The 11,625-nt window shown below is 34.8% G+C and overlaps 2 protein-coding genes across 3 annotated transcripts; one reads left to right on the top strand and one right to left on the bottom strand.

Annotated features, from left to right (window-relative positions):
- The first annotated feature begins 213 nt into the window (after positions 1 to 213).
- Positions 214 to 1,835, top strand: LOC129577003 (pickpocket protein 28-like). Its single transcript, XM_055463340.1, has 6 exons — positions 214 to 376; positions 466 to 608; positions 695 to 863; positions 1,089 to 1,220; positions 1,311 to 1,386; positions 1,562 to 1,835. The coding sequence occupies exons 1-6, from the start codon at positions 214 to 216 to the stop codon at positions 1,833 to 1,835; spliced, it is 957 nt and encodes a 318-aa protein (XP_055319315.1).
- A 3,205-nt stretch (positions 1,836 to 5,040) lies between these two features.
- On the bottom strand, positions 5,041 to 11,612 carry LOC129577002 (putative ankyrin repeat protein RF_0381). 2 transcript variants are annotated; one of them, XM_055463337.1, is made up of 17 exons: positions 11,519 to 11,612; positions 9,809 to 11,359; positions 8,101 to 8,167; positions 7,926 to 8,033; positions 7,783 to 7,872; positions 7,600 to 7,716; positions 7,421 to 7,534; positions 7,238 to 7,339; positions 7,067 to 7,171; positions 6,784 to 7,002; positions 6,284 to 6,421; positions 6,122 to 6,211; positions 5,962 to 6,063; positions 5,805 to 5,903; positions 5,572 to 5,694; positions 5,379 to 5,477; positions 5,041 to 5,290 (listed from the first exon to the last, which is right to left on the bottom strand). In XM_055463337.1, the coding sequence occupies exons 3-17, from the start codon at positions 8,156 to 8,158 to the stop codon at positions 5,220 to 5,222; spliced, it is 1,635 nt and encodes a 544-aa protein (XP_055319312.1). In that variant the 5' UTR covers positions 8,159 to 8,167; positions 9,809 to 11,359; positions 11,519 to 11,612; the 3' UTR covers positions 5,041 to 5,219. The 2 variants fall into 2 exon arrangements, with proteins under 2 accessions (XP_055319312.1, XP_055319313.1); XM_055463338.1 differs by lacking the exons at positions 9,809 to 11,359; positions 11,519 to 11,612 and having other exon boundaries at positions 7,067 to 7,165; positions 8,101 to 8,239.
- Between the last annotated feature and the right edge of the window lie 13 nt (positions 11,613 to 11,625).

Here is an 11,625-nt window from a genome sequence, read left to right as displayed (position 1 = left end):
GAAATGGCACCAACATTCAATGAAACCATGGACCAATGTTGGTGGCAAAGCAAAGTGGATAATTGCACCAGGCTTATTGAGCCCGTGTTTACCGAAGAAGGACTTTGCTTCACATTCAATTCGCTCAACTCGCATGATATATACACCGAATAGTGAGTCATGCAATTAACTAATTGAAATTTTCAATTAATATTGATTTTTTTTTATTGGAGTATGGCGCCGGGAATGATGATTGTAAAACGCAGTTTGAATCAATCGCATTGGAATCCAGAATCTGGTTATGACGATGGATCGATGGATACAGAGTTTCCGATTCGTGTTGTAGATTCTGGACGAAGTGCAGCCTTTGAAATTTCCCTTAAGCTTGATGATTTTGGTATGGCTTCAAATGTTACATTAACTTATCGTTTATTTCAATGCAATAGTCTAACACTCAATACATTTATGCTTGACCATTTAAAAAAGATTTCGAATATCAATGCCGAGGATATGATCAAGGATTCAAAGTGATCTTGACTCCACCGGGTGAAGCATTGAGAATGTCACGAATGTCTTTTCGAGTTCCAGTTTCAGAAGACACTTTGATTACAATCAAACCAAAGATGACCGTAAGGGACCGTTTCATAGAGCTTTTGATCGTTAAATATTCCCCATATACGTATTGGATGAAAATAATCGATTTGACCATTTTCAGATTACTTCACATGCACTCCGGAGCTATAATCCCAATCTACGTCAATGCGTTTTTCTTGAGGAACGTTCTTTACACTTCTTCAGAATTTACACACAGAACAATTGTAACGATGAGTGTTTGGCGAATTTCACGAAAATTCAATGCGGTTGTGTGAAATTCTCCATGCCAAGTATGAAATTTTGATTGATTTTCATCGAAAATTGAATGAATTTAATATAATTAGTTCGGACTTATAATCAAATTTTGATTTCTGATGAAAATTTGATTTTCTTATGGAAAATTCCTCTTTGAGTAAAACATTTTAAACGTTAAAATTTATTCAAATGAATAAGTTGAACGATTCAACTTCTTCAATTTGTCCATTGCTCTTAATGATTGCATTTGAAATCATCAGGAGATAAAAACACCCCAATTTGTGGCGGAGCTAAAATCAAATGCTACAAGGAGGCTGAAAAGAATCTATCCACCAGCCGATTTGCTAGAGCATTTCGTGACAACTGCAACTGTTTACAAACGTGCACCACAAGTGAGTGACTATTTTGTATGATACAAATTGTAACTATAATGTGATATTTCTTTTTTCAATGGGTTGTTTCCTCAATCACTTTTTTATTAGTTGAATACCAGGGAGATATAGACCGTGTGAAATTCGACATGGCAACCATGAATAAAACGGACTTGCCCGAACTTAGGTGAGCACGGCAAGGAAAATGATCAGTTCTTCTGATAGTGATATTAAAATCTAGTCTAGTAGCTCTAAGTTCATCGATTAAGTCAATCGATTCCCAATCAAAAATGAATTTGGATTTTAGCTCCTTTTCTAATTTAATTTCGTATTTTTTTTTTCTTCCGCATTTTTGCTCATAGCAATCAAAAGGCAAGATTGGCAATATTTTTCCATGATCAACAAGTGGAAACTATCAAACGAATAGAAGTGTACACCTACTCCGATTTTTTGGCCGTTTGCGGCGGATTGATGGGTTTGTTCTTGGGAATGTCCGTATTGAGCCTTATCGAACTAATTTATTACGGAACTCTGCGTTGGTATTGGGCTGCTCGACGTGAAAGAGAACAAAATGCAATACAACAAATGGAAAATCAAAAAATTGTCAGCGTCATTCCCATCGAACGATATAACTAAAGAGCATCGCTTGGGAGCTGAACACTGAGCATAGGCTCACATACAGCAATATGCAGTTTGTAGTTTGATTATAACACACATAATTAGATTGAATTAACAGAGTTTTTTTCTCGTTCCATTAAATGAGGTAAATAATCAAATGGAGTGTAGGCAAATGTCCATGGAAGGTAGCCTTCATTCTCAATGGTTGCTGTTTTATAATAATCAAAGGTCATGGCTTTTATTTATAAGAAGTTGAATATCACCAATTGTTTGTATTGTGTCCAAATGATATAGTTGCGCACTATAAATTCTACACAAGTGTCATGATTAAAACACAGCGCAAGGGTTAATTTTATATTTTAATGACGTGTGCCTGATTGAAAATTTGAATAATGTAATATGCATTGCGTATACTTTTGCAAACATACGTTTTTGGATGGCTCAGCATCTCAGCATTTCGTATGTAGCGGATATATCCCAGCATATCGACGACGCAAGTCACTGTATAAGTGGTGTGCGTTGCTGTGCACAGCTGCATCAACCACACACAAACTCTGCATCTCTCTGTTTGTGTGTAATCGATGTAGCTGAGCACATCAACGTATGCCACTTATACAGTGATTTGCGTCGTCGATTTGCCGGGATATATCCGCTGCTTACGAAATGCTGAGATGTTGAGCCATCCAGAAACGTATGTTTCTACTTTTGTAATACTATTTACTATTACTTTTCTTACAATATAACACGGGACGATAGTCTGACAAGTGACGTTCAATGGACTGTGCAATGTGCATCTAGGGGAAAATTTCAATTTGCAAATTCGAAGTTCGAATTTCGAACCAAATTCCTAGCAATCAATGATATCAGTTATAGACCACAGAATCTCAAGTCCACAGTCACTTCAGTTTAACCGCGTTTTGAGATTTTTTCCAATAATGATATGACTTTTAGAATCAATAGATTCTGAATAATTTTTATTAAAAAATCAAATTGGAATCTTTTTATTAATTTTGTAATTGAGGCTGTGAGAATGAAAATGGCAATACAGTAATAAACATTCTGAAGCGCACCAAGAAAAAAAAATTCACAAAAGTGAATCATGAGTTCTGAATACGCAAAAGTGAACCATGAACCTCCTATGCTGGCCATTAGACTGCTCCAAAAAAAAAAACATTGAGATATTCAAGCTCCCCGGTCGGTTTTCGAAAATTGGCCTCAAAAAAATAGGTTTGGCATCAAAAAATCGAAAAAAGTAGAAATGAAACCACTTTCTCAAAATACATGAAATTTTTGAGTAAGGTAGTTTTGGAAATCATTTTAGATTGCAACTTTTCGACCTAAATCATTTTTCCAGCCAATTTTCGACCAAAACTAGTGATGGTGTTTTATTTGGCTCGTCAATATCTATAACTTTTACCAAGACATCAGCCATTGAAAAGGCATTCTGGGCCAGTTACAGTGTAAAATGACCGAAAAAATGGCAAATTTTCGGCATTTTTTGCATTTCTTGCTCTACTGGTCACCCAGGCGGTAAACTTTTGTTCAGTTTTTGACTTGTGTCGTGTAGCCAAAACCTGTACAAATATTTTGGTACTTGTCAGATTGCGATTTGGATGAAATTCGGTGTCAATTGAATCAGAAATAAATGACAAATTTCAGGCCAAAATGAGCAAATCACGATTACGAGCTTCGATTTGACAAATAAAAGCAAGCGATTTCTACCTTTTCTGCCTTTAAACATCTAGTATGATCCCTTACAAACATTTTAAGTACCTACATGACCAAATCGAGTAATGTTTTCACATATTTCTGGCCTCATATTCGATTTCAACTCCCGAAAAATCGACTTTTGACCAAAAAATCCTTGAGTATAGGCTTTTTAGGGGTGGTGTCTTGGTGCAATGTTAATTTTTCTCGAAAATATGGGGAATTTATTTATACAGAAGCTCTTATAAATGATTTTTGGGGTATTTCCCGAAAAAAAATGATAATTTCATAGAAAAATGCATGAAAAACGTAACTTTTGTTCGGGAGGTACCTTAAAAAGTCTACTTTAAGAGTTTTTGTCTGCGTAGACTCTCCATATTTTCGAGAAAAAATAACATTTCACCAAGACAGCATCCCTAAAAAGCCCATACTTAAGGATTTTTTGGTCGAAAGTCGATTTTTTGGGAGTTGAAATCGAATACGAGGCCAGAAATATGTGAAAACATTACTCTATTTGGTCATGTAAGTATCCAAAATGTTCGCAAGGGACCACACCAGATGTTCAAAGGCAGAAAAGGTAGAAATCATTTGCTTTTACCTGTCAAACCGAAGCTCATGTTTGTGATTTGCTCATTTTGGCCAGAAATTTGTCTTATATGTGTGAATCAATTGTCGCCAAATTCCATCCAAATCGCAATCTGACAAGTACCAAAATTTTTATACAGGTTTTGGCTACACGACACAAGTCCAAAACTGAACAAAAGTCTACCACCTGGGTGGCCAGTAGAGCGAAAAATGCAAAAAATGCCGAAAAGTTGTCATTTTTTCGGTCATTTTACACTGTAACTGGCCCAGAATGCCTTTTCAAGGGCCGATGTCTTGGTAAAAGTTGTAGATATTGACGAGCCAAATAAAACACCATCACTAGTTTTGGCCGAAAATTGGCTGGAAAAATGATTTAGGTCGAAAAGTTGCAATCTAAAATGATTTCCAAAACTACCTTACTCAAAAATTTCATGTATTTTGAGAAAGTGGTTTCATTTCTACGTTTTTCGATTTTTTGATGCCAAACCTATTTTTTTGAGGCCAATTTTCGAAAACCGATCGGGGAGCTTGAATATCTCAATGTTTTTTTTTTTGGAGCAGTCTACTGGCCATGTAAATTCATGTTTCACTTTTGCATATTCAGAACTCATGATTCATTTTTGCGAATTTTTTTTCTTGATGCAGAATGTTTATTTCTGCTTTCAGAATGTTTATTCCTGTATTGCCATTTCATTCTCACAGCCTCAATTGTGTGCAATTCAAATAAAGGTTTTCTTTTTCTAGCACCAAAAAATCATTTTCATTTTTTCAGTCGTAATTTTAGAAAAAATTGAAGCAATTATGTTTGGATAATGGTATTTATTTTGAATGTTTCTTATTTAGCGTTTAATCAGTTTATTTAATATCTTTCCGTTGTACTACCTTGTTGGCAAATTCAGATTTGGTTCAGGCAATTAAAATAATTCGAACGTGAAGTGGCGAAATTTATGAAAATCCTTTCAAACTAGATTTTATTGTGCAAATTGTACAATTTGTGCAAACAAGAAACCGATGTGAGTCTAATTAGCAAAATATCTTATTCTTATATCTTATGTTATATAATATTAAAGGATGTGCACTTTCACATTATTTTGTATTCAGATTCGTGTGTCACTGTCTCTTTTCATTCCGCTTAACCTTAGCCTCTTTTAGAAAAGCGGCAATTTTGTCGTTTCTGTAGGCTACACATAGGTAAAAATATATATTCATTGTTATGTAAAAACAAAATAAATTCGAACTAATATCAAATGCAATGTTGGATTTTTGTACCCCAAAATCGAGCGAAAAAAAGTGGTGTCCTTCCATCTTCGTCTTCAGCATCCAAATCAGCGCCCATCTCAATGAGAGTTTTAACGATGTCAATTTGTTCTAGATGCACAATTAAATGAAGGCTTGGTTAATTGTTTTGTGCACATTATGTTTAAGTCTAGTTTTTAGTTAAGCAGAACATAATGAGCGTTACCGGAGGAAGACGAACTTTTTCGTGTCTTTTTTACTGCAATATGTAGTGGGGTCTCCTGATTATAACCTCTGCAATTTATATTTGCACCGTGCTCAATAAGGACTTTGGCAACATTTGCATATCCTAGAAGAAATTCAATTTATTCATTTGTTATAAATTATTAAAACTGGTTAGTCGTAAACATGTGTGGATAGTTCTAAGATGATGGTCGAATTCAGAAAATAGCCCGATACCTTTCTCAGCTGCCCAAGCAAGTGCCGTCATTCTCGTATTATTACTAGCATCAACGTTTGCACCGTTTTCGATAAGAACCCTTACGATATCAGCATTACCTGCAAGAGCCTGAGTCAAGAATAATCTCCAAATTGAGGTTGAAATAAAAGTAATTACCGCAACAATAAGCAGCATACTGAATTGGAGTAAGGCCTTTATATAGTACATTATTGCCATCGGCGCCGTTTTCAAGGAGAATTCGAGCAGCGTCCGTTTGATCTGAAATGAAAATCAAATTCATTGCTTGTAATTTGAATGGAAATCGCCCAACAATTACTATAGTCAATCGCCCCAAAAAGTGCTGTCCTTTCCTCATTATTTCCAGCATTTATGTCGATTCCACTCTCATTCAAAGCTCTAGCAGCGTCTAATTTGGCCAAATCAACAAGAAAAGTTCTTTGAAAGTATTGTCTCTCTGCAAAAACAGTGCAAACATTACCTTCTTTTAGGTCAGCAAAAAAATTTAATAATTTTAGTTCATCATCACTGAAATGATGATGAGGTAATGTTCCATTCTTATTTCGGATATTGATATTTGCGCCACCTCGGATGAGCATATCGGCTATTTCTTTTTCAACTGATAGAAATTTTTGAAATTGATGGATTATTATTTAAACTTGTTGCGAAAAATTGGGAGAAATCTACAATACAAGACTATGGTTTGATAATAAATTAGCCATATTGAGTAGAACACTTATCCATCTGCCATGGTTCCACCATAGGGGTATTGCAACGACCATAAAATATATGTATTTCATCAAGTTTATCAAGCTCTTTCCAAGTTTATGCATAGTGTTGAACTTTTGTTGAAGCTCTACCATCCAAATTTACAGTAAAATAATTTACGGGCACGACGTAATATGGCGTTTTTTCTGGTCAAAAAAGTTGCAATATCCCTTTGGGTTCCACTACAAGAATACCAAATTATAATGGCATTACCCCAAAATTCCTGTGTGAAATGTAATGGTGTGTCTCCATCATTATTTTGAGCATTCACATCAACGCCATGATCAATGAGTGCTTTGACGACCACCTTAGTGGCCTCACGGCCAATATTGTGATTATTTAAAACCTGATGAAGAAGAGTGTTTCCATTTTCATCCAATTCATCAACGTCGGCCCCACGTTCAATTAGAAGTTTTGCAACTTTTGGTGAATCTTCAAAAGCAAAATAAATTAGATGATTCAGTGACCAAAACAAAGGAGAAACAATGTCAATTACGCCATCTAATAGCTGCAGTTAAAGGAGTCTCCCCGCGGTAATTTTTGACGTTAAGATCAATATCTTTGGCATTTTCAATGATTGCCCTAGCCAAATCGTCTGTTTCTGGAAAGAAAAAAGACCAAGAATAGTCTGAATCATTAGATCCTTTTTTTTATTGTAATCACATACCTTTGATATATGCTGTTTCATGAAGCGGAACATCGCCCCTTTCATTCTTGGCGTTCACATCGGCACCGTTTTCAATCAAAAGCTTAATTATGTTTGGCAAACCTAAGAAGGAATTCTATGAATATTTTCCGCGCTTCATGCCGGATCCTTATCACTGATTTCTTCGAAATGTCAAGTATTTACCAAATTTTCCATATGAAGCAGCAAGATGGAGAGGTGTATTATTCCCATAAGTATCGCGAGCATTCACATCGGCACCGTGCTCAATCAATACTTTTGCTATATCGTGGCCCCATTCTTTAAATGTTAAAATTGAAATTGATATTCGTGATCGGGATAACCAAATTATTGATGAGACTTACTGTGAGTAGACAAATGAAGTGCAGTCTGTTGTGTGTATGAACTTCTAGCACTAACATTAACCCCATTGTCAATGAGAATCTTGACGATAAGACCTTTACGTGCATAATCTGTGTGAGCTGTGTGTCGGAGGTAAAAACAAATCATGATCATTTGCTATATAAATTAAATTGTAATAGTCATACTGTATCCAGCCATTTTTAAAAGAGGGTCTTCCAAATCCTTTGGGTCTTTAACACAATATTTAGCGATCCATTCTGTTCCTTTCACATCGCCTAAAGTCATTTCAAATTATATTTTATTCCGACTTAAAAAAAAATGGTTTTACCTTCCTTGACGGCTTCATCAAGGGCATTTTTCCAAACTCCATAATAAGCTTGTTTTCTAATACAATCAACTATTACCGAGTTCCATCTTCCTCCTTCAATTTCAGCGCCTTTAATCGGATTGGATAAATTATTTTACTCAAAAAGGGAATTAATCACAAAATCAAAACTAGATACCTGAATCAAATATATTTGATCCAAAAAATAGAAGGGCGGTTAAAAAAGAGAAAAACATGTTGAAACACTGAAAGTGGAAAAAAGATTTTGATACTTAAATAAATAAAGAATAAGATCGTGAAATGATTGAGACGGGCAGTGCGACTCATTCAAACTGAAATATTCTGTTTGACTTGCAATTTACAGTGAATTGAATTAATTGAGAGATTGCTTTATGTAATGACGTTGTTAGATATAAGATGCAATGCAGTAAATTCAGTATGCACAATCAGACATGCACACGGGAGATAAATTTCCCACTTGGCCTACATTTATGTTAAAATTCAACCAAGCCGTTCTCTCTCTTCTGAGATTTGTGGGCATGCACGTGAACAATTGCACAACCATATAAATGGCATTTTCGACTGTGACTGTGAATAAGAAAACTACTAGATCTGACTAGATTCTCAAAAATATAAATGGATGAATTTGCAAGAATGAGTTAAATTGAAGAAAAGACTTTTTCAAAACTAATACAATCAAAATCGACTGGATCAAAATGAATGACAAAATAGGAATGTTGCACGCAAAATGAGATACTTGGATTGGCACTACTTCGTCACATTGAATTGTGCAATAATTCAATGTCAAAGACGCTATTCACATGAGCGACACTCATTGAGCATGATGCGATTAAAAAGAATTTTACAAGCAAAATCGTACAGGCAATTTATTGAACTTGACACGATATGTGCGATTTACTTAAATTTTTATTAGTGAATATTGGATTACGACGTGGCTATCGTGTATTTTATTTGAAGGAGTTGAATACGTCGTATTTTGAGGACAATGGCATCCACATGGGAAGCAAAACATGATTTTGAGGTGATTTTGTTTAAAGCAATTTAATGCCATTAAGAGGACAATAGCGGAAAATGGTTAGGAGAAAAAATAAATGTATACAAACAATGTTAGAGTGTAGAAGATTTAGATTTGAGGAAAAAATGAAAAAGAATATCGAAATTGGTTATGAATTATAATAACCAAATCTAACTTAGAAGAAAATATTCCATCAAAAAATGCGTGTGCCATCAATCTGAAAACTGTTACTAGATTCGAGCATTGTGCTCATTCGATTTGCCTAATCTATTGAGCTTCACATGTATGTTGGCATTGATATTAACCGAGAAATTGCACATTCTCGTTGCAATGCTACAACTGATAATGGAGTACTTTGTTAAGATGCGCAAACACAAAATTACTCATATCAATTTGATTAGGAAAAAAATCGCTGAACTTTGCTTCGCTCTGATTTTGTACGGTTAGCTTCACTTTAATGTTTTACGATAAGCGGCGTGTAAAGCCTGAACAATTTTTTTCCATGAGTTGTTTAGTATCATTGATTCAAAAAATCGGCTTTGCTGACCAACCAAAAAAAAAACCAGAGTAGTAGCTCTACATTTCATGTCGTGCTAATAGAAATTACATTTTATATAGTCACTTGCTTATCTAGCGACAGTAGACTACCGTACATGCTTCGTCCAGGTCAAAGTGGAATCGCGCAAAAAAAGCATGCTGGAATTCAACCTATGTCGTGGAAAAGTGAATCATAAAATATCCCGATTTTTTCTGAGTATTTTGTCTGCATTATCGCGTGACAATGCAATAAGTCCAAAAGAAGCTTATTATTATCAACATTAGAGTAAATGACTAATATTTTTTAACTCACCTCATATCAGTAGATAGTAAAATAAGAGGAATCACAGTCAGAAATAGTACTTAAAACGGCGTTTCTACCGTATGTAAAAACTGTTCAATTTCTTCAAAAAATATTTCATTTTATTATGAAGACATTCTTGAATATTTTTTTCGGTTCGTTTTTTTCCCGTCCTCATGGAATTGAGTTATCGTCTTTCTTGTTATCATCTCCTTCTACATTCTCCGTTTTTTCAGCATTTTCGACATCTGTATCTTGTGTATCTTCAACCACCGCTTTGCTCTTTTTCTTGCCAAAAGCAGCATCAGCTAGTAGTCCTGAGAATACCAAAGCGGCACCGAACTATTGCATCGGTGTCGACGGATTTCCAAAGAAAATGATTGATAATATAACGGAGATGAATTTCCGTACAGATCCAAATGACTTCTGGATTACGACCAATGAATGGGATAACGTCCAAAAATTCGCGAGTCACTAAAATGGCAACTAAAAGGAATCCACAGACCCAAAGGCACATGTTGAACATCAATTGTCGGAACGTTGGCTTGGAAACTGCTCGCATTTTGTCTTGAATAGCACCAAGCACTCCCACAAACCGGTTCCTAATATTTGAACCATTGCTGCTGACATACAGCGTTTGGTTCTGTCCCAGAAAAAATATCTAGTAAAAAACGAGATAATCTCAAAAATGTCCAAATCTATCTAGATATCTTTTTTAAATTTATCTTTTTTTAAATCTTTTTTCCGAAAAAGATAGATATCTTTGAGCTATCTTAAGATAATCTTTTTAGAAATATATCATTCTTTATTCATATGGCAATTTGATGAATTTTCTTCAATTTTTTTTTTGTTTTGTGAAAAATGCACGAAAAATTGGCCAAAAAACTTTAATTTTTGAAAAATATCCCAATCAACAAAAAATTTCAGTTGGAAGATTTACGTGATTTACCCTGATTTTAAAGTGTATTTTTTTTCTATAAATGGGATGTGTATATTTATTTAACAAGTAGGACAAATCTGTAGTGTGAATCATCATTTGGTATCGATCGAATCTCTGATATAATTACTTGATGAAAATCTTAATTTTTATCTAAAAAAAGACAGATAGATAGTCGAAAAAAAAACAGAAAAGATAATAGATAAGACTTTCGACATTTTTGAAAAATTATCTAGATAAGATAATAGATACTATCTATCTTATCTTATCTTAATATCTTATCTAAGACAGATATTTTAACCAAACGCTGCTGACATATCACCGTCAATTTTGTCGCTGCTTGGTTTTTTAACCGGTTTCGACTCTTTGGTTTCAAAGAATTTGAACACAATCACACCCGTGACAATAACGAATACAAAAAATACGTGTACGAATACAAGAATTGTGTAACGCTTGCAAAACATCAAGCCCAATACCATCACCGACAGTGGCTTAGTCGATTTAAATATGACCTGCATTGGATAGCCACACCATCGAAGCGCCATATTTGAGCTCACCATTGACAACGAATTTGTACAACCAGTGTGTGGTGTCTTTATTCTTCTCAGGCCGTATCCAATTCAACACTGAAATCCAATCGAAAAGAAATTAGTCCATTTATCATTGAAACACATGATCCTATTTTGGGAAAAGACGATTTTTTTCTTCGATTTGAAGGCTGTTGGGAAACGCAAACCGATTTAAATGATAAGCGTCATACATCGCTTTATGAACTGTTCATATACCTTGAATAAAAACCAAGCCACATAAACTCTTGAAGAAAACTAGTGTAACAGCGAATTTGAATTTTTCACCATCTCATCACTACCATAACAACCTGAAAAATAGTACC

The sequence above is a fragment of the Sitodiplosis mosellana genome, unplaced genomic scaffold (assembly GCF_009176505.1).
Source record: "Sitodiplosis mosellana isolate CC-2019 unplaced genomic scaffold, AAFC_SMos_1.0 Smas_scaffold_6195, whole genome shotgun sequence".
Classification (NCBI taxonomy): domain Eukaryota; kingdom Metazoa; phylum Arthropoda; class Insecta; order Diptera; family Cecidomyiidae; genus Sitodiplosis; species Sitodiplosis mosellana.
The sequence above is the reverse complement of the archived record's forward strand: the minus strand, read 5'-3'. Positions and strand labels throughout refer to the sequence as shown.